Source organism: Setaria italica, chromosome III (genome assembly GCF_000263155.2).
Source record: "Setaria italica strain Yugu1 chromosome III, Setaria_italica_v2.0, whole genome shotgun sequence".
NCBI lineage: Eukaryota > Viridiplantae > Streptophyta > Magnoliopsida > Poales > Poaceae > Setaria > Setaria italica.
In genome coordinates this window covers 22,461,484-22,484,308 of record NC_028452.1, presented here as the reverse complement: position 1 = coordinate 22,484,308, position 22,825 = coordinate 22,461,484, and the positions used below count along the sequence as shown (strand labels likewise).

Below are 22,825 nucleotides of genomic sequence, written 5' to 3'. Positions count from 1 at the left end.
TGGTTAGCTGGTGGCCTTACCGAAAGGGCAAGGAGGGGGAAGGTGTTGGGTGCACTGTCCGGAGCAGTAGCCTTCGCTAAGGTGCTGTCTCATTAACGGGTTGTGGTCCGCATCGCTACTGAAACTCTAGCGGGCTACCAGTTACCTGCATGTCTTTGTAAAAGCTTCGTAGTGGACCCCCCAGCCACTCACCAAAGGAAGTGTTTAAGGGCCTTGCAAACCTGGGTGACACGGGGGACCACGAGTTGTGGGTAAAGTGTACAACCTCTGCAGAGTGAAAACTGATATATTAGCCGTGCTCACGGTTAAGAGCGGCTTGGACCCTCACATGATAAATGAATTTAAAGATGAGAATTAACTGTGTTACCTTTACCTTTGGGTTAATGTTAATGTTATATGCTTAACTGGGTTGGTATAAACTTACATCCAGTAATTAGGTGCTGCTAATAAAATTTGACCAACTAAAATGCTAACCGCTTCAAGCCTTGAGCCATTCCTTGTGAGCCTTGCATGTTTCCCCCACTTGCTGAGTACCAACCATAAGTGTACTCACCCTTACCCAAACGCTGTTCAGAAGCTTGTGACAACGTGGAGTTCTTCGACGACTTCAAGGAGTTCTAGGCAGGCGTTCACCAGTCAAGCCTGTGGAGAAGCTGCGCTGTGTGCGTGTGTGTGCGCGTGTTAAGTTATCGGTGAATGATTAAAGACCTTCGTGTCTATCACGCTGAGTGTAATAAAGTTCCTACTGGTTTATGTACGTTTTTGAACACTGTCTTTGATGTATTCACTGATGACATCAACATATGTGTGAGAACGGATCCTGGCACACATATGCGATGCATTCAGTTTTGTTCAGAAATCGGGTGTGACAACATCTATGGATAGGCTCCTTTTCTCAACTTTTAAAAGGTGTAAAGGATGTATACAATGTGACCAAACATAAGCCACGATAATGTTACATCTTGATTATGCACCATGTAAAGACTAAACAGAATGGAATTCTTAAATGATGTTTCTTGGGTGATATGTGGATCTCCTTGTCAAAAATCTATCCAATATAGTGGTTACATGATAAAATCAAATAACCAATGTTTATATGTGGTTTACGATATAATAGGTCATTCGTAGTAAAAAAAAAACGTTGTACAATGTTTCCTCCTTCCTAACCTTATCATCTCAAATGCACCACATCTTTGGTGGCTGATCATACGAGCTCTATTATTTTGCTTAATAAAACAGACATAAGCCGTAGTGACCGCATGAAGAAGAAAATCAAGAATCAGGAGTGCAATTAACCTATGAACAGCTGACGCCGTGGACTAACACAAACTCAAGATGAGCGGATCTCTGCATGAATTGCATCAATGGAATTATTTTGGCAAGGGAAAAAAATCATACACAACTCTCCCTACAATTAGTAGTCAGTAGTCACTGCGTGGTGGATCTACCACCCAGATCCACCGACGGACAGGTGTCGAGAGGATCGTGTCCCCCGTTGTCCTCTTAGATGTCAGGTCCTACCTAGGGGTGGTAAAGGTCCTCTAAAGTCTAGCAAATTTAAAAACCGAGTTCGATAAAGATTGGACCTAACTTTTAGCTGCTAAACTGCCAAACACCCTTACTAAAACTTGCTAAAGTTGAGTTGCTAAAGTTTAGCACTTTAGCAAGTTTTTGGTTGCTAAAACTTGCTAAAAGGTAGGCTGGACAACATATACCCCTCATTTATTGCTTGTCTCCCCCCTCCTGCGCACCTTTAATAAGGATAGATAGATACTTTTACAGCTCATTAAATACCTTTTAGCAAGAGTATCCAAACAGCTTTTGCTAAAGTTTAACGACTAAAGTTTAGTAACTTTTAGCAACTAAAGTTTAGGAAGCAACCTAAATAGAGCTGAGAGTTGGGCCGGGAAGAAGGCAGCCGTGATCCATTGCCACCTACCTCTGGTCCCACTTGTCACCGTGCCGCACGCAGCCTTGACACCCCGTGGCGCCGTTCATAACCGAACACTCCGAACAGGGCCCGGTAGTGCTTCCTCTTCCTCGGCTCGTCTCCTTCCGGCAGGAGGAGGAAGAGGAGAATTTGAACAAGAGTTCGAAAACGGCGCGACGAAGGGGAAGCAGTTGGATCGCGCGACCATGTCCGCCGACGAGCTGGCGGCCACGCGGGAGGTACGCGCCGCTGCGAGATTCCCTCTGAATTCGTTTAGCGTTCGCTTGCGATTGGATCCCCCGGACTATTCTGGCCGGATTCGGTTCATTCGGATCGGTCTGATTTGTACCGGCGATTCGTGCTCTCGTAATTCCAATGCAGAACGGAGTTGGGGCGTTTTTTCCCCTACCCTTTTGGGTCGCCGTGGAGAGGGGATGTAGCAGCGCTGTGAATTTTGGTGGAAATTCAGGTTCGCTTGGGGGCTTGAGTAATGCTGCAGTATGAGGTGTCACGGCATTTTGCTGCTACAATGTTGCCAAGGGCCTTGACATGCATGGGTGGTGGATGGCTATGCAGGTTTAAAACAGAGCAGCTGACTTGTGATTTTTTTAATTATTATTATCTGGAGAAGTATTTTAGACTGGGTTGAACAAACCATGAAACCGCAATGGTAGAAATAAGGGAAATGTTTGTTACGTCCCGTTTGGATCCTTGGAATTGAATTCCATTCTAATAATCATAATTTAGACACAAATTAATTAAGCTAATATAGTTGCATGTGGAATATATTTGTATATTATTGTTGGCCATATGGGAGAGATACTTATGTGATGCACTTCTGCTATAGGGAAGCGAGTCGAAGAGCGTGTTATAAGTTGCACATTAGAAACATAGCATGAGGATCAATAGAATCAATTTCCATCTCTCACCCCCATGAATTTAAGATAGTCTTATATCTAAACTTTGGAAAGTTGTGGAATGCCACATTCCAAGACAAATAGTCTACTCCATTAAGTAGATTCCAATTCCTTCAAAATGAAGGGATCCAAACGGGGCCTAAGGGATTTGGGAGAAGAATGTGTGATGCCGTGGTGTTGGGCTCTTGGGCATTATCAGTTGGTGATGGTTATTTGCATGTCTCACTTGTAGCTTAGAATGCCTACCAGTATGTTGATACTGCTCTTGTATTGCGTTGTTTTTTATACAATAAGTATGTTGATTTTGGTTAACTTGTGAAGTCTGTCATCCTTGTAATATTTGTATTGCCTTAAGGGCGTTTCTTCTATTGCAGGTTTGTGATGAGAGAATAAACCTTAGTGTGGCTACCTCACATCAAACTGAAAATTGGGAGCTCACCAAAGTTAGTTCCGTGGAGAGGGCCGCTTATGCATTTATTCCCCAAACTCCTATCAGATCAACTGATGCACACCTTGAAGAATTTTCTGAAGCTATGAGAAGTAATAATGCATAACTTTGTTGCCTAATAGTTCTATATATATGTTACTATAATCATGTGTTTAATATGACTTACAATTTGCAAATTGAAGCTGTTGCAAAAACACTGCGACGAGTTGTGGAAGAGAAAGCTGCTGCTCAAGCAGAGGCAGCTGAATGGAAGCGCAAGTACGAATTACAGGTGGCATCCAAGGAACACAAACATCATAATGTAATCAAAGGTAACTACTGTAGTTTGTGTGGGTTTTATTCATGAACATCATGATATTTTATACACAAATAGAGCTTGTGTGCTGCTATTTCTCAGCAGTAGTTACTGAATGCATTTCATACTACCAGCCTCCTCTTACTCTTATTTCTTTAGAAAACACAATAGAAATACACATTGGAAGGGACAAAATACTTTGAAATACTTTGCTCCTGATGACTGCAAACTCTTAAAAGTTACAAACCAACATGTATAAAACAGTAGGATGTAATGCCTATGATTTTTAGTACCCCCATCACATCTGAGTCTTTATCACGATATTAAGATAGTGGAATAGTAATTTGTACTTTCTAATATACAATACTGAAATTACCATGAGCATCATTTTCACTGAATAATTTTTTTTGCAAACATATGCCTTCATATTCTATTACCATCGTGTGTTGTACTTTGTTGCCTACTTGTTCAACTGTGTTGTTTGGGTAGGTTGCTATAGCAGATAGCACTCTAACTTCTCTTAATGAAATGCATGGCAAGCTGTTCCCAAAAAAAAAGGTTCAGTACTGGAATTCTTGGCACGAGAATGAAATATTTAGCATTTGGTCTTTTTCCTGGAATTCAATCTTGGCTATTAGCACTGTGTTCTTGTTGTAACCTAGTACTGAACACAGAACTTTCCTCCCTAGCTTCATTTTGCATCACATGGTCATGGAAATGTGTCAACTATTTATTAGCTTTTGTCAACCATAAAGAAGTGCAACTATCTTTTGCTGCAGTTTCACATGCTTTCTTTTATTACTAAATCACTTGAGTTTTGATCCCTCAACATAGTAGCCTTGTAAGCTAATAGTTGAACTCACAAACAGTCATTGACTATTCGGTACCGAAAGTTGTACCTTCTGTGCATGATCTTTAGTTGTCACGAGAAAGTGTTATCGTAAATGTAGTTTAGTGACCTGTGCAGGCAAACTTTCTTGATCAAATATATGACCAAGTTTGTGGAGATAGATTAGGAATCTCAGGCAGCACGATCTCATTCTTTTACATAGAATACATGTAAATCTTGACCAGGATAACAATGCCCTGAACTAAAATTGTAACATGTGCAGGCTGCAGTAACTTTGGGAACGACAAGTTAGAGCAACTGACTAGTCAGATGGCATTGGAGACTGCCTCCATTGATCAAACCAGTTGTTGTGGAAACCATGGGATATGTTCACATCAAATTCTCCAGGATGAATGTCCTGGACCTAACCGAAAACCAGATGAAAAGATTGTTGCAAGAAAGGTATCCTTAGGGCAAGAGTTTCCTTAACATTTATTGTCAGCTTTCAGTGCTTATGGCATAAGTAAACGTGTCTTCTGTTTTTGTAACATGGGTCATTGATAAAACCAACTCATTTCTTATAGTTCCTCATCTAATACTGTTGAACTGCCTCTAAGTACATGTTATTGCCTACAATATTGAAAGGAAGCAAATATAAAGAACAGAGAAAATGACGAAATAAATAATCTATTTATGGTCTTATTATATCTATTCCAGTATTTCGTCGAATTGTGCAGGGGATCACACAACTTATACCTGTTGACTAATTGATAATGGCATATAACATAACTCATATATTCAAGGCTCACCTAATCTGACCTAGTGGGATGGCGCTTACAAGAAAGCATCATGATTTTTATATGATTGAAAAACTAGGCATTTTAACAAACCTATCAAAGATCAACTACATACCCTTTAATCTTGACTTGAATGAATTGTTGTCCACTTCTTGGATATTGTCTAATTGGACAACAATTGACTGCCATTGTGTTTGCAAATTGACTACAAATCATTAGGCTTGCAACCATATTTTCCAACCTGTTGCTAGAGCAACTTCAACTTCTGTGCGCACAAAGCTTAAAGAAGTTCAATCAATCAGAGAATAAAGCTCCACCATAAGCATAAGCTGTTGTCTATAATACTTTGTTTTTGACACTGCTAACCTGGGTGCTATTTTAAGTTTTGGTGCAATTGTAAGAAACATTGTGTTCATAGTCAAGTTGGATATTTTTCATGAACAGTAAAACACCTTTTTTTTATTTTTCATATTTAGGCACCATTTAGACTTTTATGGGGATGTGATGGGGATAAGAATGACCAGCACAAGCGTGATTTTGTGTCCTTTGAAAAAGGTGACATAAAAACAGCAGAGCGCAGCAATAAGCAGGTAGTCCTTTATGTTCAGCATGATCCATTTTAAACACAATACCCTATTTGTTTCCATTATGATGATCATGGAGATAATCTCATTTCGCTGTGTCAATTTATGCCAACAAATACTTTGGTTTCAGATTTTGCTAAAATGGGAATCACCTCCGCAAACAGTTCTTTTTGTTACTAAACCTAATTCTAACTCTGTGCTTGCTCTCTGCGCTGAAATGGTTAGGTATGTTCTCTTCATACCTTGCCTGAATGTTTTTAACGTACATAAATTACCTGAGTTATGCATTAAATTGCAATGTTTTCATTGTGACTTATTCTCTCCCAGTTTATTTGTCATGTGGAACTGCAGTTGTTAGATATATATGTATCACCTCTTGCTGTGTTTTCTGTAGATGGCTTAAAGAGCACAATAATATGAATGTGTTCGTAGAGCCACGAGTTAGCAAGGAACTAGTGACTGAAGATTCTTACTTCAACTTTATCCAGACATGGAATAATGGTAAGTGGCGTTTTGTGGATATTAGCTGAGGGCAATGCTATGATTCATTTTCTTTCTAAAGTCAACACTGGAAATCCTTTTTTTTTTGCTCCTTCCAGATTTTTCACATATATAACCAGGAAATGTTTGTTCATTTAGTACTGATAATTTTCTGTGTAAATAAGGTAGCTGTTGCTTATGAGAGGAAAAAGCAATATGTTGTGATTTATTTAGTGATTTCATAAGAATGATGAATCTGGTCTGTTTGCTTATGGACCTCCAAGGTTGCTAAGCATGAAATTCTACCCTTGCGTTGGGGTTTTCTGGGCACATTATGGGGTCATCTCATATTCTCATAGTCACTTGGCTTGCTGGTGGTTCTTGATTGTAGCACGGTGCAATGAGTACATGATCAAATTACCTTGAGGAATCTATTTGTCCCCATCAGTTACCAAGTTTGCAGATGTTTCCTTTATCAAGAATATATCAACTCAAAAACTGTTAGCATGTGCTAGGAATGTTACTGACTTTGCTATTAATGCTTGTTTAGGTCATCTATTATCAAGCAATTCCTTTTCTATTGGTGAATTATACATGTTAAAGTTCTTTTGCACATCTTTCGTGATGGTTTATCATAACGTTCTTTTTCATAGTTTAAAATATTTTTCAAGTACTAATTTATCCCCCTGTAAACCTTTCCTTTTGGGTGTCCAATTAATCAGAATATTTTGACAGATCAGGAAGCAAAGACATTACATACGAAAGTTGATCTAATTGTAACTCTTGGTGGTGATGGAACTGTTTTATGGGTACGCTACTTACACTATTTGACACTTTAGTGTGAGTATGGATATTTTGTGGTTAGTTCCACACAGTAAACCCATTTGTTAGTGCAATATTTCAAAGAAACAAAATAGCATTCTTTTTCTTATACTTGAAAAAAATAAATAAAACTCATGTAGCAAGTGCTCCTAATTCCTATGTGGATAGAAATTTATTATGTAGGTTTTACCTTGCACTGATGAATTACAGTGTTGTATTGTTTATTAGTAGTCGAATGCCCCCCTGTTTATATCTCCACGGGTTTAGAATATTTAGTTGGCAAGAATTGGTCTATAACTTATAGCAAAAGTAGCAAAATGTCCCTATTTTGTTTTTTCTCCTGTATATTTTAGTACTTATTTGTCATTTTGATAATCTGATTAAGCTATACAATTGATTAAAATCTCTTAACAGGCTGCATCATTATTCAAAGGGCCAGTTCCCCCTGTTGTTGCGTTCTCTCTTGGATCATTGGGTTTCATGACTCCATTCCGTATCCTTCATTATCTGTGTTGAATGCTCACTACCATGTTGCTAAAGTATGCCCAGGGATGACACGAAGTCCCTTCCTGGGAGGGGACTTCGAAGACATGTAGACATCCCACATGAACCTGTTCTGCAAGCCATGTAGTTCTCTGTCCTACTTGAACAAGAATGAAAGCATTTGGCTTGGCCTTGTTGCCATTCCTTCTACATTTCTACTGGATGACCTTGATGTGGAAGTATAAATTGGTAACGTGGACCTGTTATAAATTTGGCAATGTGGCTGACATTCTGTAGTACATCCAGCCATCAACTTGTAACAGAGTGATGGCTAACGTGGATGGACATGACACCGTTCCTTGTAGCACCAGCAGACAAGTACCAGTTCACCATCTTCTGTAATTTGTAGTACTTTTGTCTGGTGGCTCCTCATTCTGGATGGAACCAAACAGGCACAAGTTGCCAGTTTTATTTTCCCTTGGGAACTGATGTTGAGGTTTAGCTATTTTTAGCCTCGCTAGTAGTTCATATAAAGCATTCCAACAAGTAAATATATCAATAAGGCTGCGTTTTTTTTGGTATCATATTTCTTGCGTTATCTTAGTATATCTCGCACATCTAACCTTATAAAAAATAGTGAATATGATTTCTGCCTTTAACATAGATGTAATTTTAATCTATAAATCTGTATATTCAAGTGTGCAACCTTTTTTTTTTAAAACTAAGTGTGCAACCTTGATATGTCCCTTTTATTTATATCCTATATATGGTTGGATCTCATATAGTATTTCTTGCAGAGTTTTCAACTAATTCAGATTCACTTATATGTCTGTCACAGTTTCATTGATAATACATGGGCGCTTACATATTTTGTTCCAGTGCACATAATCTGTAGAATTATGATATTTTATTTATTCAAAGGAGTTTTTTGCTCAGTGCTTACCCACCATAATAATATATTGACCTTAACTTAAGCTAAGCAAGGGAGCAATACCGTGAATGTTTGGGCAATGTGCTGAAAAGACCATTTAGCATCACACTGAGGAGCCGTCTCAAGTGTCATGTAGTCCGTGATGCAGCTAAGGATGAAGTTGAGTCTGAGGAACCAATTCTAGTACTAAATGAAGTGACAATTGACCGTGGAATGTCATCTTACCTTACCTACCTAGAATGCTATTGTGATAGTTCTTTTGTAACATGCGTACAAGGAGATGGACTAATAATATCAACAACATCCGGAAGCACTGCTTATTCATTGGCAGCTGGAGGATCAATGGTTCACCCACAGGTAGACCCACATATGGTTTCCAGATTTTGTCCAGCATTGCAATATTGTGTGAAGGCTCTCCAAAAGTGTGTGGACTATAGGCTATTCATTTTCTTTGTTCGATATATTACGCATTAATACTTTGAAATAAGTTGAAAGACGCTCATGTTCAAGGTCCCAAAAAGACTGCCACAATTATTCTAGTTTATCAATGAGGAATCTATGTTCTACTTAATGCAACCTATACTGTGTAATGTTGTTTAAAAAGTGCGGCAACATGTTGCTACTCCCATGATAAAATGTAATTACGAAGAATCAAACCAACCTTATAGTTAAGATTCATCCGTCTGAAAGATACATGAATTGAGTGTTTTCTTTTGCTAGCTGCCTGCATGTTCGTTTAAAGAACATGGCCCTTCTGGTTAATCTTGATCACGAATGGGCTAGTATTATTTCTTTCTATGACTCCTTCAAACAAGTTACCCATGTTGCCACTCTAATGATATATTTTGCTGGTATACGCAGGTCCCAGGGATCCTTTTCACTCCAATCTGCCCGCATTCGTTGTCATTCAGGCCCTTGATACTACCAGAATATGTAACTCTGCGCGTGCAAGTGCCGTTCAATAGCAGAGGGCAGGCTTGGGCATCCTTTGATGGCAAGGGCAGGATTCAGCTAGGACCAGGTGATGCGCTCATCTGCAGCATTTCCCCTTGGCCTGTGCCCACGGCGTGCCTGGTGGACTCGACAACCGACTTCCTGCGAAGCATCCATGAGGGCCTCCACTGGAACCTGAGGAAGAGCCAGTCGTTCGATGGTCCATCTGCGTGATTGTTGAAGTTTGTACAGCAGTCTGGTGCCAGGATTTGAGATGGCATAGCTGATGGATCGGTAGATGTGATGCCAGAAAAAAATTGCAGATTGCTGTACAAACTTAATATACATCCTTGCAGTTGCAGTCCAGAATTTTTTTTTTGCTGCAGATGGATGTAATTATGTAACTATGGAGTACGGTAGATCAGTTCTTAGTATTTATCATTGAACATGGTCTATACATGTTAAGTGTAACTGTGTAAGGTTGTGGCCAGTCAAAATAGGATTGCTTCACCATTTACACCTAGCAAAGGAGATGTATAATTAAGTTGCAGAGCCTGAGCAGTGTCCTTCCTTAATTACTTATTTGTATTATTTCAAATAAGATGAAAGTGGCCATCAGATCTGATTGTAAAAAGGCTGTAGCGAATGGTGGGTGACTGATGAAGAAGTTCCCGCGCGAATTAACCCTCAGTTGGGGGGTCCCTCTCGTCGTTTACCCAGCTGCCATGCTTCTTGGGCCCCGTCGCCCCGTCCCCGACGAACACCTTCCTCACCAGCCGCTCCAGCCGATCCCGCATCGCGCGCGGCAGGAACCGCGCGACGCCGTTGATCACGCGCCCGATGGCGTACACCTCCGTCGGGCCCCACGGGTGCATGAACCCGACCCACGCCGGCTCGGCGACGCCGAGGTACTCCGCCGACACCACCTCGCACCGCCCGGGCCCGCCGGTGTCGAACATGCTCCCCTTGGCGCTGTCGTTCCGTATCCCGACCACCGCGGAACCCTGCAGCTCCAGCCCCGCCCTCGGGTAGAACGCGTGCCCGTGCAGCGACGCGTACGCCACCGGCCTCCTGCCGCCGCCGCCGGCGACGTACTCCAGCCGGGGCGCGTCGACCCAGACGCCAGCACTGTGCTGCGAGAAGTACACCCGCAGGAGCTCCCCGGAGAAGTTGCTCACCCGGAGCGTCAGGTGCTCCCAGTCGCCGACGTGGGAGCCGATGCCGCCGAGCGGCAGGGTGGCGAAGGCCACCCTGGCCCGCGCCGGCCCGTTGAACGGGTAGAAGAACCACATGGTGAGGTCCGTCGCCGTCCCGCCGAGCATCGGTTTCACCTGCACGTACGCCCTCGCTCCGGCGAGGTCGCCCTTCTTGACCCTCTCCCTCTGCTCCCCGCCCGCCGGCAGGTCGAGCCAGAAGCTGCCGTCGTTGTCGCCGCCTTGCGGGAGGTTCGACCCGCCGGCGTCCACCACCGGCGTCGGGGCCTGCTGGCGCCGGTGCAGCAGCGCGCCGTTCTCGAAGAACCACGCCACCGACGAGGGCATGTACGGCTCGTCCGGGTGGAGGTACACCAGCGGCGAGTAGGCCGCGAGGACGGCGTTCACCTGGGCGAGGTCGGGCATGGCGGATGTGTGGCTCGCGCCGTTGTTCTTCAGGCACGCCAGGGCCGAGGCGTCAACCGGCGTCGCGCTGCTCCGGGCGAGGAACGTGCCGGCGTGCACGCTGCGGGCGTCGACGCGGCGTACCGTCGGCCTCAGGGTGGCGGCGCTGAAGCCACCGCCGACCCGGTCGCCGCTGCTCCACACCGACGGCGCCTCGGCTTCGCACTCGTCAGTGAAGTCGGCGCGGACGCACCGGACCGCGTCGAGGGGAGGCTTGTCCGGCGTGGCCGTGGCCACCACGCCGATCGGCCTGTAACCGTCGGGCGCCGTGGGGAGCCAGAAGCAGCCGCCGCCGTCCGGGCTGGACCAGACGAGGGTGTAGTCTCGAGGCGGAGCAAGGATCGGTGCCGCCGTGTCGTGAGAAGTGGTGTCACGAGCGACGAGGACGTGCCCGAAGAGCGGCCTGTCGTTGCGCTGCGCGTAGTGCCCGAGCGCCGAGAAGCCGGCCGGGATCGGCGACGGCCTGAAGAAGGTGGCGCCGGCGCCGTCCCGGCTGGTGGACCAGACCTTGGCGAATGTGGAGACCTGGCGCACCTCCAGGCCTCCAAGGTCTATGGCGCCCTTCGCGAATGCTCCATCTGACACCATTCCAACGGTGACGCAAAATGTTTGCAATCTTAGCTAAATTCAGAGCATTGTGATGGTGGGTGGATACTATTCCAAAAGGAAAAGATGTTTGCTACGAGTATGTGCAGCATTGCTCACAAAACTTGGGGAAATGGCCTAACCAGAAAGTAGAAAACTGACAACACAAGCTACGCTAGTATGCTACTCTGAACTCTGAACAACGACAGGCATAACTTTCGTTCAAGGGTACTTTGACTGGATAAAAGGGTAAGGTTATGCTGATTTTATTATTATCCACTTTGGAAGCTGTGCTTATCTTGTTTTCCAAACAAGACACAGCAACTCTAGGTCTCTAGCATCATCAAAACAAAAAGGTTGAGGATCTTGTAGCTCGTGAACTCGGCGAAGTATATGTTCCTTGTCTCAATTCCAGGCAAGCTAGACACTGCCTCAGCCTAATCTCAACAATGGCACTATTTGGCATCTATGTGCTTACGATCTGTTCTCTGCAAACGAGAGGCCACACAAATAGCCTAAGTGCAAGGATGACCAGGACATAAGAGCAAAGATTCAGAATCTTTTCAGCAGCATGCAGCGCATAGCAAAACACCTCAATCAGGAAAACAAGCACGCAAGAAAATGAATCGTCAGAACATGTACCTGACGAGGGCCACGACGGCATGGAGGCCGGAGGAGCGAAATGCGTCTCCACGCCCACGGGGACGGGCAGCGCCGCCGTGTCCATGGCCGAACAAATGCAAGCAGCCTCGGCGAAGAAGTAAAGCCACAAGAACCAAGGAAGCAGCTAGCGGCGGCAGCGCTCGTTGGGTTTGGCGTTGGCGTTGGCGATGGCTTCTCTTGGTCGTGGGCCTCGTGGCCACGCCGGCCTTAGAGGCAGCCAGACCGGCGTCAATTCACTTCCCACGAGATACACACGCACCCCTGTTGTTTAGCGTCACTTATCGGTTCGGACCTGCGTTCGTGGGCGTATGCGTTGCACTGGTTGAGGCCCGGGCTGTATGCTCTGCTCTGCGCTGTGCCATGGGACGAAAACGTGCGACACGGGGGCAGGTGACGACAACGTACGTATATGATGATGAGTTGCAATGCTGCATTATCTACGACTACGATACGGGTTAGTTGCTTGGTTAGTTCCCACTTCCCAGCCGTGTTGCGCCACGTCGCACTTGCAACGGCGTCTAAGTAATGCGTAAAAAAACACAACGTTCGATGGCCAGCTAGCAACCAAGCACCGCGTACTGGTATACTCACAAGTCACACCCAAGCTTCAACAGTGGGAGCAATCTTGACACGCAACTTGGAAAAATACGCAATGCAAACCAATTATAGTCGTGTTTTGCAGATGTAATCCGAGTCATGGCGGCTCTCGCAGGGCCAGACAATCAAGCCTGCACGCTGCGTGTACGGGGCTTTCAAAGGAACTGCAACTGAGTCATTAGGAAGGGTACCTACAAGAGGTTGGAGTGCCGGCGTTTGTCCATAGAACTATAATTGGAGTACAAGAAGTTGGAGGTTCGCCACAAGAACCAAGAAAAGCAGCTAGCGGCGGCAGAGCTCGTTGGAGCTGTGGCCTGTGGGTGGTGGCTTGTTCGGCGATGGCTTCTCTATAGGCCATGGCCACGCCGCCGGCCTAAGAGACAGCCAGTCCGGTGTTACTTCGGGTGCGTGTGGTAGCCTAGGCCGTGAGCTGGGCCTGAGCCAGACAGGATAGGTTTATGGGGTGTAGAGATGTTGATTGTCAAATCTGCATCCCATGATTCTGGTTGGGCTAGAAGGATGTTTGTTAGGGTGGGCCGGCAGTGGGTCCTCCGTAACTAACCCAAACTTCCATCTAAAGATGACATTTGGTAGCCTGTATAGGGGAGTTGCTCTCACCACGTGCTGGCGCTGATGAAGGTTACCCCATTGCCAGGTGCCCAGAAATGTACAGATCACAAAAATTAAATTGAATAAAAATAATACAAATAATTAGGGAGGTCAACAGTACATTGTGATCCAAATTTACAGAGGAACAAAATTACATCAAGTAATGTACTCCAAATTTACAGAGGAACAAAATTACATCAAGTTCATAAGGTAATTAGCAACCTTTAATATAATTAGGGCTTTGTTTGCATGACAGTTGAAGTAAAACGCAACAGGAACATGGCGCAGAGGGAATTAAAAACTTGCAAATGCCAATATGGATGAAGAGAGCACAGAGAACCACAATGACACTTAATTTGAGATTAAAGAATGTCCACCAAGCTATTAATCTACAACGTGAACAACTAATGGGTCAGGATTGAGACAAAAATGACAACCAATTTATCGGAATTGCATGAAACCAAATTATCATCACCTAAAACTGGCTCATGATACGAATAAAGGTTCCCATGTGCCTTAGCAGCGGGCAACATCTCCAAGCCTCATTGCCACCAAGTAAAAGCATCAACATGGGCAACACAAACAAACTCAAGTTAGGAAAATCAGATAAAAGTGAACAAAAAGCCTAAGATGTAACCCATGTGGTCAGTCATCATCAACAAATAAATGATGCATGGCTCAGATGAAGTGTAGTACTTGCCTAACAATAGGACACATGCAGGAGTTGCCTCCTAGTGAGGCAGTTAGAGGGACCCCTAACCGCATCACTAGGAGCTAACATCTGCTACGGTCCAAAGTGGTGCGTTTGGTAGCCAGTGTGAGCATCGTCGTCATCATCGCCATCCACAGAAACAACACTATTGTAAAGAAAATCAAGAAGGCAACAACATAAGAGATCAAATGGGTTCTTATTAGGGCTCAGCTCAGGTGCAGATGCATGTGCTAAGGAGCTACCTAATAGTGAGGCAATCAAGGCAAGGTATGTCTTGTTTGCCTCAGTATGTAGGTAGCATCTTGAGGCATGCATGTTACCACCTTTACATCATCGCCACCCGAAATCACATAAGGCATCAGAGAGGGTTGCTTTTGTCCATCTGCTAGGTCACTATACTCGCCAAGCTCGAGTGGATGTTCATCAAGTCACCATACAACAACTTAACCAAGGTCCACATCGAGCTTGAGAAATACAAGCTAAGCTCAGAACTCGCAACCCTTTCATCATCCGCATACACAATTGATACATGGAAATCAGAAGAGAACCAAAACAGAGGCCTCACCACATGGACATCAGATGCGTCACCTTTCTCTCATCGTGCCTCAAATACTTGAATTGTAAGAACTGCATTTGGATCAGAAAAACCAAAAGGTCAAAAGAGGAATGTGATGGGTTTGAGCATCCCCTAAGCTCATGATCCTCAAATATACAAATACAAATTCACAACACCCAACATGAATGCCTCAGTACAAATGCATCACAAGCATGAAAAAATGTATGTTGGGCCTCAGATTACAAGTGACATCTCCAACTACCATACAGATACGTGGACTTAAAAGTGACAGCAGAAGAGTAGAAAGGAAGAGTGGAACAGAGGCAATAAAGCTGAAAAGACACCAAACACAGAACAACATGTATAAGAACCATAAGACAGGAGCCACTTTGTCATTGTCCTACCCAAGGGTAATCATCACAGGCTAAAAGATAGGAAACCAACGAAACCAACAAAGTAACAAGTCATGTAGGTAAAGAACTGCATGCAAATGGTAACAAGTGAAATACCTAAAACATGAACAACAACAACATGGTAACAAGGATATAGCAAAATAAAGAGCACATGTTACCAAGTCAAATAGCAACCTAAAGAACAGGAGGAACATGTCAACAAGGCAACTAAAATAGGTAAACACCATCAACAGAATGGAAACCAATAGGTAAAGAACAACATGCAAATGGTAACAAGTTAAATACCAAAACATGAACAACAACAACATGGTAACAAGATATATAGCAAAATAAAGAGCACATGTTACCAAGTCAAATAGCAACCGGAGGAACATGTCAACAAGGCAACTAAAATAGTTAAACAACAGCAGCATAATGCAAACTAATAAAATTACAGCAAAGCAGAACAACAACATGTCCACATGGTAAAAATACTTACGTAAAGCTAATAGGAGTGTAATGTAAAAAGGCATACATGTCATCACATCACAAGCACCATAGGCGTATATTAGTACTAGATCCATCATATTACAATACTTACCATGCAATTCCTTAGCAAATAGTTAGTACCAAAGTTCTTCACCTTAACCTTATCATGCTGCCATGAAACATAATTAGTAATTAGCCATCCCCATGTGAATCCAAAAACCACCACAAAAGGCCAGGTGCAAGTGAGGCTACACCTTAATAGGTTAGACCTACGTATATAGAGATCTGTGCAAAAGAAGGGAGTGATCAGGGATGAAGACTTGCTCAACTATTTTCCCTAAGCTAGAAGATAGCAGCAGCTACCACATAACTAGTAGTATTGCTTGCCCAGCTAGATCCTAAGTCAAAGGGTGCGGTGGCTGTCGTCCATCTTGAAAAATGCATTGCCTTGAGACTTGTTGTCCAGGAGGTGACTAAAAGCAACAATCAGGGCCTCCTCAAAGAAGCCAGGGGTCAGCATCACAACATTGTAGAGGTCAGGGTGCACTTGCTCAGGCCCCGTCTCCCTCAGTGTTGCTGCCACATTGTTCACAACATCTGTCATATTGGTGAGGATAAGTACCTCCTCCTTGGACATGGCAACCCTCTTCCTCTTGCTCCCAAAGCAGCATGCAGGGGCCTTAGAACCCTCCCCAGAGGCAGCAGGCTTCATGACCACCTTCTGGTCCACCTGCTGCTCAGTCAAAGTCAGGTCAACCAGCTGCTGCTTGTTCACCTTCTTCTTCGTTGTCTCCCCGAACCTAGAGAACACACCTAGGGCCTCTCCAGAACCCATGGCCCAGCAACCTGTTGCCTTGCCCCCTCCAAATATGACCTCCATCTGGGCGTAGTGCTCAATGGGCTTGTTCAGCAGCTCAGTGTCTTTAGGGTGATCCTGCAAAACAGACAGCAAAAAACAACTACTGTCAGTACTTAGAAAAAGAAAAAAATTGACAATTATTGAAAAAAACATATAGCATGATCAAAGCCCTCACCTTGCAATGGCCAAGGTAGTGCTCCTGCTCAAGAGTGACAATTATTGAAAAAAAACATATAGCATGATCAAAGCCCTCACCTTGCAATGGCCAAGGTAGTGCTCCTGCTCAAGAGTGATGTTGCATGTGTCACCATCCCACAGAGCACCACTGAGATCCCTGAGCTTGCACACCCTACCCCATCTCTGCTGCCACTTACGCAGGTGGTTGTACACTTGAGTGGCGGTGACATGCCCCCAGTCCACTCCGGGAGGGCCTTGGCCACCTTGTTCACATGCACCTCCTTGAAGCCCTTCTCAGGCCTCACACCAGTCCCAATCAGCTCACACATGTGATGCATCACAAATCCAGAGGTGGCACTGGTCCACGTCATAGGAGGACGCGGAGCACCACCACTAGCACCACCCCCTTGTCCAAGACCACCAACACCACCCCCCTGTCCAAGACCACCAGCACCACCACGACCATCAGCACCCCCAGGGCCTTAGCAACAACACCACCCACAGCAGCAACAGCATCACCCACACCAGCACCACCACCGCCCTAAACCAGGCCAGAGGCACCACCATCAACAACCAAACCAGCAAGTAGCTGACCAACACTAGCAAACCCAGCAGCAGCGGAACCAAAGAACACATCCTCCTCAGACATTGGCCTAGGTAACCAATAGCACAGATGGCAATTGCGACCATTAAGTACAGAACACATGATAGGTTAGGTCATTGCAGCCCTTAATTTCTCAAGGAAACAAAAAAATAGATAAATAAGAGGATGTAAACAAACAGTAGATGTTGAGTAAAACAACAAATCATATCAAAATCAGCTGTTAAGGGAAAAAACAAGCAAATAAAAACATCAAAAGCAGGATGACAGCAAATAATATTTAGTACAGTAGTTGTCTCAACTAGTTGCCACATTCATCACATCAATGCCACACCATGGTTCCTTACAGTTCCAATACAGCACAGAAAGAAACTAAACCCTAGAGGACCCCTTGTTCTGCCACATAACCAAAGCCTACTCATCCCTTTAAACACCCCAGGCACGTGCTTCCTATGACATTGCAGCATGTGTGGGTGCAGGCTGTGATTGTGTAGGAGGTGGTGAGAAATCCTCCCCTGGGACAACTTCGTCTACCCCAAAACCCAAAATCTAGTTATGCAGAATGCAACAAGCAATTACAACTTTAACTTGGGAGGGATATGGATGATACGGCTTATTATCTAACATGCGAAACCTGCACTTAAGTGCCCCAAAAGCTCTCTCAACTGTGGTGCGGAGGGATGAGTGCCTAAGGTTGAATAGTTCCTTACCATTGCTTGGAGTTCTCCTACCCTCAAATTCTGACATGTGGTACCTAACAGCTCTATATGGTGGTAAGAAGCTAGGTTGCAATGCGTAGCCAACATCGGCGAGGTAAAATTTTCCTACACATGAATGCAATTAGGACTGATCAGCCACTACAGTGTACAAAATAAAATAACAATGTGGGCTTGCAGTGTACCTTGGGGGACCCTCAACCCATCATCTCTCTCTAATGCATCAGCTAGGATCAGCGCATCATGAGTTGACCTTTCCCACCCAGCAAGGACATAGGTGAACCTCATGTCGAATCGACAGCAGCTAGCACATTTTATGTTGGGCTTTGCTTACAACCTCTAAATGCAGCCTGCATCTTAAATGGAACCGTAGCTAGAATGTGGGTTCCATCAATAGCTCCAATGTAATCGTAAGATAGTGCAGATGCAAGCATTAGTGTACCATGAAGGTAGTAAAGAACAAGAAGTTATGGACACTACAAACAATCCCAAGTACCTTGAAGTATGGGTTCCATCTCTAGCTCCCAAGAATTTTAGGGTGTGTGGCACCATCAGGGGCCCTTATCATCTCACCCATCAGCTCCCCAACAGCATAAAGCACCTGCGCAAAAGTACCTACTGACATCCTCTATGGACCTCCTAAAGGTGTGATGAACCACCCGAAATTTTTGGTTGTATCCCACAATGTGAAGAAACATGGCTACCTATTCCTTAACACTAGTGCGTATGCTATCCTCTAGAAGGTGCCTCTCCCTAAATAGGTTTACCAACTAAAAGAAAGGAGCTTTATGCATCCTTAGCATGCTTATAGACTCTACCTCTGTGCAGTTGTAAATTTTATCTAGGTTTGCCTGCCTATCAGCATCCACCACTGCCCTATGGACCCAAACAGAGCACTCATCCTCATCTGAATCACTCCTGCCCCTCCTAAGCCTAGAGTAAAAGAATGCGATGCATACAACAATAAGAGCAACAACTTGAGAAGCCATCCTAGCACGATACTCATGCAAGTCCATCTACATTGTTCCATGAAAAGGAACAAATTTTAGAACTTATAGTACAATATTGGAACTCAAGACTTCCTACGGTGTGGCAAAGGACAACAGGATGGGCAAAACAGGGATCATAGCCATGGCTAATACAAAATTAGCCTCCTAGTGGCACCTCCTCAACATCATCAACACAAAAAGGAACTCCTTATCCAAATAAAGAGACACCGGAGGGATCATAGCCAATGCTGCTAGTGAAACTAGCCATCCAGAGGCTCCTCCACAACATCATGGAGCACAGAAACTCCAAATCCAGTTGAAAAGGTGAATCAGGGATCATAGCCATGGCTGCTACTCAAGGTAGCCTTCCAGAGGATCCTCCTCAACAACATCCAATAGATCAAATTAAAATAAGGCAAAATATATCATCACCACAGCTGCTACTGAAAGGTTGCCTCCTAGAGGCTCAGTGCACATAACAGAACTTGCAGTAGGGACACATTCATGCCAACAACTCCACATCCACGCATTATCTACATAGGATATGTTAACAGATGAAATAAACCGCGACAGATTGAACAATAGGTGCAACAGACCCTAAATAAGTTAATGTATGCAGTGCAAATAACAAGAAACAGGACAGATCTACAAGTACACGTGCATATCCGGCAAGGATCCCAAACTAAGCGCGAAAGGAAACTCTATCATCAGTTCACCTTCCCTAGAACCCAACCCATGACACATGTACATTTTGAACTAATGAACCAAAACAGATCCAAGAATAGTACGAACAGATCCTAAATAAGTTCAAGTAACAAGAAACATGACAGATCTACAAGTACATATGCATATCCAGCAAGGATTCCAAACTAAGCACGAAAGGAAACCCTATCATCAGTTCACCTTCCCCAGAACCCAACCCGTGACGCATGTGCATTTGCAACTAATGAACCGGAACAGATCCAAGAACAATACGAACAGACAAAGAGAAGTTCAAGTAACAATAAAGCATGACAGATCTACAAGTACACATGCATATACGGTGAGGATACCCAACTAATTATGCAAGAAAACCCTAGTATGTAAACAACCCCTTCCTTGGAACTCAACAGATCGAAGAACAGTACCAAAGATCCGTCGTAGGAGCCCAAATAATATCACCAAAAGCTCAAAAACGACAACTTAAGGGACATGAGGGGAGCAGTTCGGGGACATACCTCCATGAAGATGAAGACGACTGTTGTGGGGAAGAGGAGGAAGACGTGCATGCCGACGGAGGACTCGAGCGATGACTCGAACAGCAAGTAGACAAGGTAGATCCGCTCGATGAAGTGGAAGAAGTAGATCACAACTGGGATGAAGAGGTTGGTAAACTAGACAGGGATGAAGAGGAAGCAGATATGCTCGGTGATGAATATGAAGCACAGATCCAGTGTTGGTTGATGACGGAGACGATGATGTCGACGATGAAGAAGACCTCGCGCTCGCCAAGTAAGAAGAACCCACGGCTGCCAGTGCAGGCGACCACGGATGCCTCCGGAACAACCGCGCCTTCACCTTGGCTAACTCGTCAGGTTGAGAGGAGAGGAGGAGTCAAGTGGGAATGAGAGAGAGGAGAGCGAAGGAGTCGCAAGTGGAGGCGACGCGTCTGGGGGAGGAGAGGGCAGGCGACCGAGAAACCTCCGCTATATATCGGCAGGAGGTAACCCTAGCCGGCCCAAAAACTGGCGCCAAGGCCCGCGAGATCTCCCACCTTTCCCTTCGCGTATGCGAGAGGCACCCGCTCGGGCCTGCATCGCGTGAAACAGCCAAAATTTGGCATTCCACGTGGTGCAGCCTGGCAGGCCACTTTTGCACCGCGCGGGCCTACCCCGTGATCCCCTCCAGCCTACTGAACAAGGTCGGTTGCACCCCGTGGGCCTGGATGAAGGCCGATCCAGCTTACCAAATGCACCCTTCACTTCCAACGTGATACACACACACCCCTATTTTTTAGTGCCACTTATCGGTTTGGACATGCGTTCGTGGGCCTATGTGTTGCATTGGTGAGGCCCGCGTTGTATGCTTTTGCGCGGCGCCACGCGACGAAAACATACGACTACGATACAGCCGGGTTACTTGATTAGTTTACTCCGAGCCAAACCTGGAGTTATTGCCATGGCTCAGCTGATAGCGGCTCTGACAATGACCCGCGTTACGCACACTAGATCACTTACTTCATGGGAGATCAATTGATCATCATTAGCTGACCGCCCCCCTGCCCAGCCACATCAATCTTCGCATATCATGCCAGCCTTATCAGAAGTTCAGCAATGAGATTATTAGATGAGATGAGAGACCAATGCAAACTCTGCCTGTGCATCCAGCTTGAAGCAAAAGCTGGCGCCGGCCCATACTCCCGAGCCCCGAGTTATCATACACGGGTGGTACTGGTGGCTGATGATGGGATCATCAGAGTGCCTGCCCCCATGCCGCGAAGACAGAGGAACTGGGGAGTTCAAGCCCCGCTCTGCGATGATTGATTGAGCATGCCCTCCGGCCTGTTTTTAATGCCCGGGTTTCAGTGAAAAACCTGTCTTTCGTGGGGCAATTTTTGTTGCCTTCGAACATTTCGCGGATGATTTAAGCAAGTCTCAGGAAACTGCAAGGCGAAACAAAAAGCAGCCCGCTTGCAGCCACAAATCTGAACGAAGCCTTCATCAGCAGATAGCAGTTGCCAGTGCGCTACTAGAAACCCCCCTATAGATACGCTATAGTAGTAACGCATGATAAAAGCGTCTCTACATCAGCATGTAAAGATACCTTTTGACATGATTTCGAAAACGTGTCAGACTGTTACGATATTAGACACGCTTACAGTGTTATTAGTCATATAAAGATATTTTTTTACATGCTATTGAAGTCGTCTCAAAATGATACAGAGTTAGACACGCTTTAAAGCGTCATTATCTCTTAAACATGTTGTAAAGCATATCAAACAATTGTCTATAGCCAGGTAAAGATGCTTTCTGACTTGATTAGAAAAACGTATCGAATTGATACAAAGTTTGACATGCTTTAAAGCGTCATTATCCCCTAGACACGTTGTAAAGCGTATCAAACAATTGTCTATACCAAGGTAAAGATGCTTTTTGACTTGATTAGCAAAATGTATCGAATTGATACAAAGTTTGACATGCTTTAAATCATGAATAGCATGTAGACAAGTCATAAAGCATATGAAATAACCATCAATAGGCACCCATGGGCAAAACAAATATACAATTTCATCATGTAATGCAGAAAGGCTTAAAATGTTCAAATTTGTTGGGCAAGAAGGTATGCATGAATACATATGCTTAACTATATTTAGTAGTCTCAATCTACTATATTACCATATATTATAGTTGTCGTTTGCTGTTGAGCCTTCACTATTGAACAAATAAAATTGGATAGGGACCTAGATAAGACAAGCATGATGAAAACATTAGCATCCACTTTGCAACAATGTAACATGAGAAAATCATTGATACAAAGCATTTCAAGCTTCGATTCCCCACCGTGCAATGCAAGACACGATTATTGTTACATCACATACACGATCGATTTACAGGAAAGCAAAAGGTAGATGTTGAAAGAAAAAGGAATGAAATCCTTCCAAACATATCCAATCTCCGAGACATGCTCCAATAGAAACAAAAGTAGTTGTCAGCCCAGAAGTTGTTATAAAGTAAATTGCAATAGTAGACAGATGAGAGACCACCAACAAGTTTCCTAATTGCGACTACACAAAA

General features: G+C 44.5%; 3 protein-coding genes across 4 annotated transcripts; 1 reads left to right on the top strand and 2 right to left on the bottom strand.

Annotated features, from left to right (window-relative positions):
- Window positions 1–1,998: 1,998 nt before the first annotated feature.
- On the top strand, window positions 1,999–9,999 carry LOC101757939 (putative NAD kinase 3). Of its 2 annotated transcripts, XM_004962150.2 has the most exons (12): window positions 2,011–2,169; window positions 2,312–2,506; window positions 3,222–3,387; window positions 3,478–3,606; window positions 4,703–4,881; window positions 5,693–5,806; window positions 5,931–6,025; window positions 6,195–6,301; window positions 7,016–7,089; window positions 7,517–7,595; window positions 8,566–8,873; window positions 9,378–9,999. In XM_004962150.2, the coding sequence occupies exons 2-12, from the start codon at window positions 2,480–2,482 to the stop codon at window positions 9,681–9,683; spliced, it is 1,584 nt and encodes a 527-aa protein (XP_004962207.1). In that variant the 5' UTR covers window positions 2,011–2,169; window positions 2,312–2,479; the 3' UTR covers window positions 9,684–9,999. The 2 variants fall into 2 exon arrangements, with proteins under 2 accessions (XP_004962206.1, XP_004962207.1); XM_004962149.2 differs by lacking the exon at window positions 2,312–2,506 and having other exon boundaries at window positions 1,999–2,169.
- A 17-nt stretch (window positions 10,000–10,016) lies between these two features.
- On the bottom strand, window positions 10,017–12,562 carry LOC111256798. Its single transcript, XM_022825390.1, has 2 exons — window positions 12,335–12,562; window positions 10,017–11,685 (listed from the first exon to the last, which is right to left on the bottom strand). The coding sequence occupies exons 1-2, from the start codon at window positions 12,417–12,419 to the stop codon at window positions 10,130–10,132; spliced, it is 1,641 nt and encodes a 546-aa protein (XP_022681125.1). The 5' UTR covers window positions 12,420–12,562; the 3' UTR covers window positions 10,017–10,129.
- Window positions 12,563–16,113: 3,551 nt separating this feature from the next.
- Window positions 16,114–18,351, bottom strand: LOC101761210. Its single transcript, XM_022825251.1, has 6 exons — window positions 18,249–18,351; window positions 17,982–18,171; window positions 17,326–17,399; window positions 16,944–17,227; window positions 16,745–16,768; window positions 16,114–16,644 (listed from the first exon to the last, which is right to left on the bottom strand). The coding sequence occupies exons 1-6, from the start codon at window positions 18,349–18,351 to the stop codon at window positions 16,114–16,116; spliced, it is 1,206 nt and encodes a 401-aa protein (XP_022680986.1).
- Between the last annotated feature and the right edge of the window lie 4,474 nt (window positions 18,352–22,825).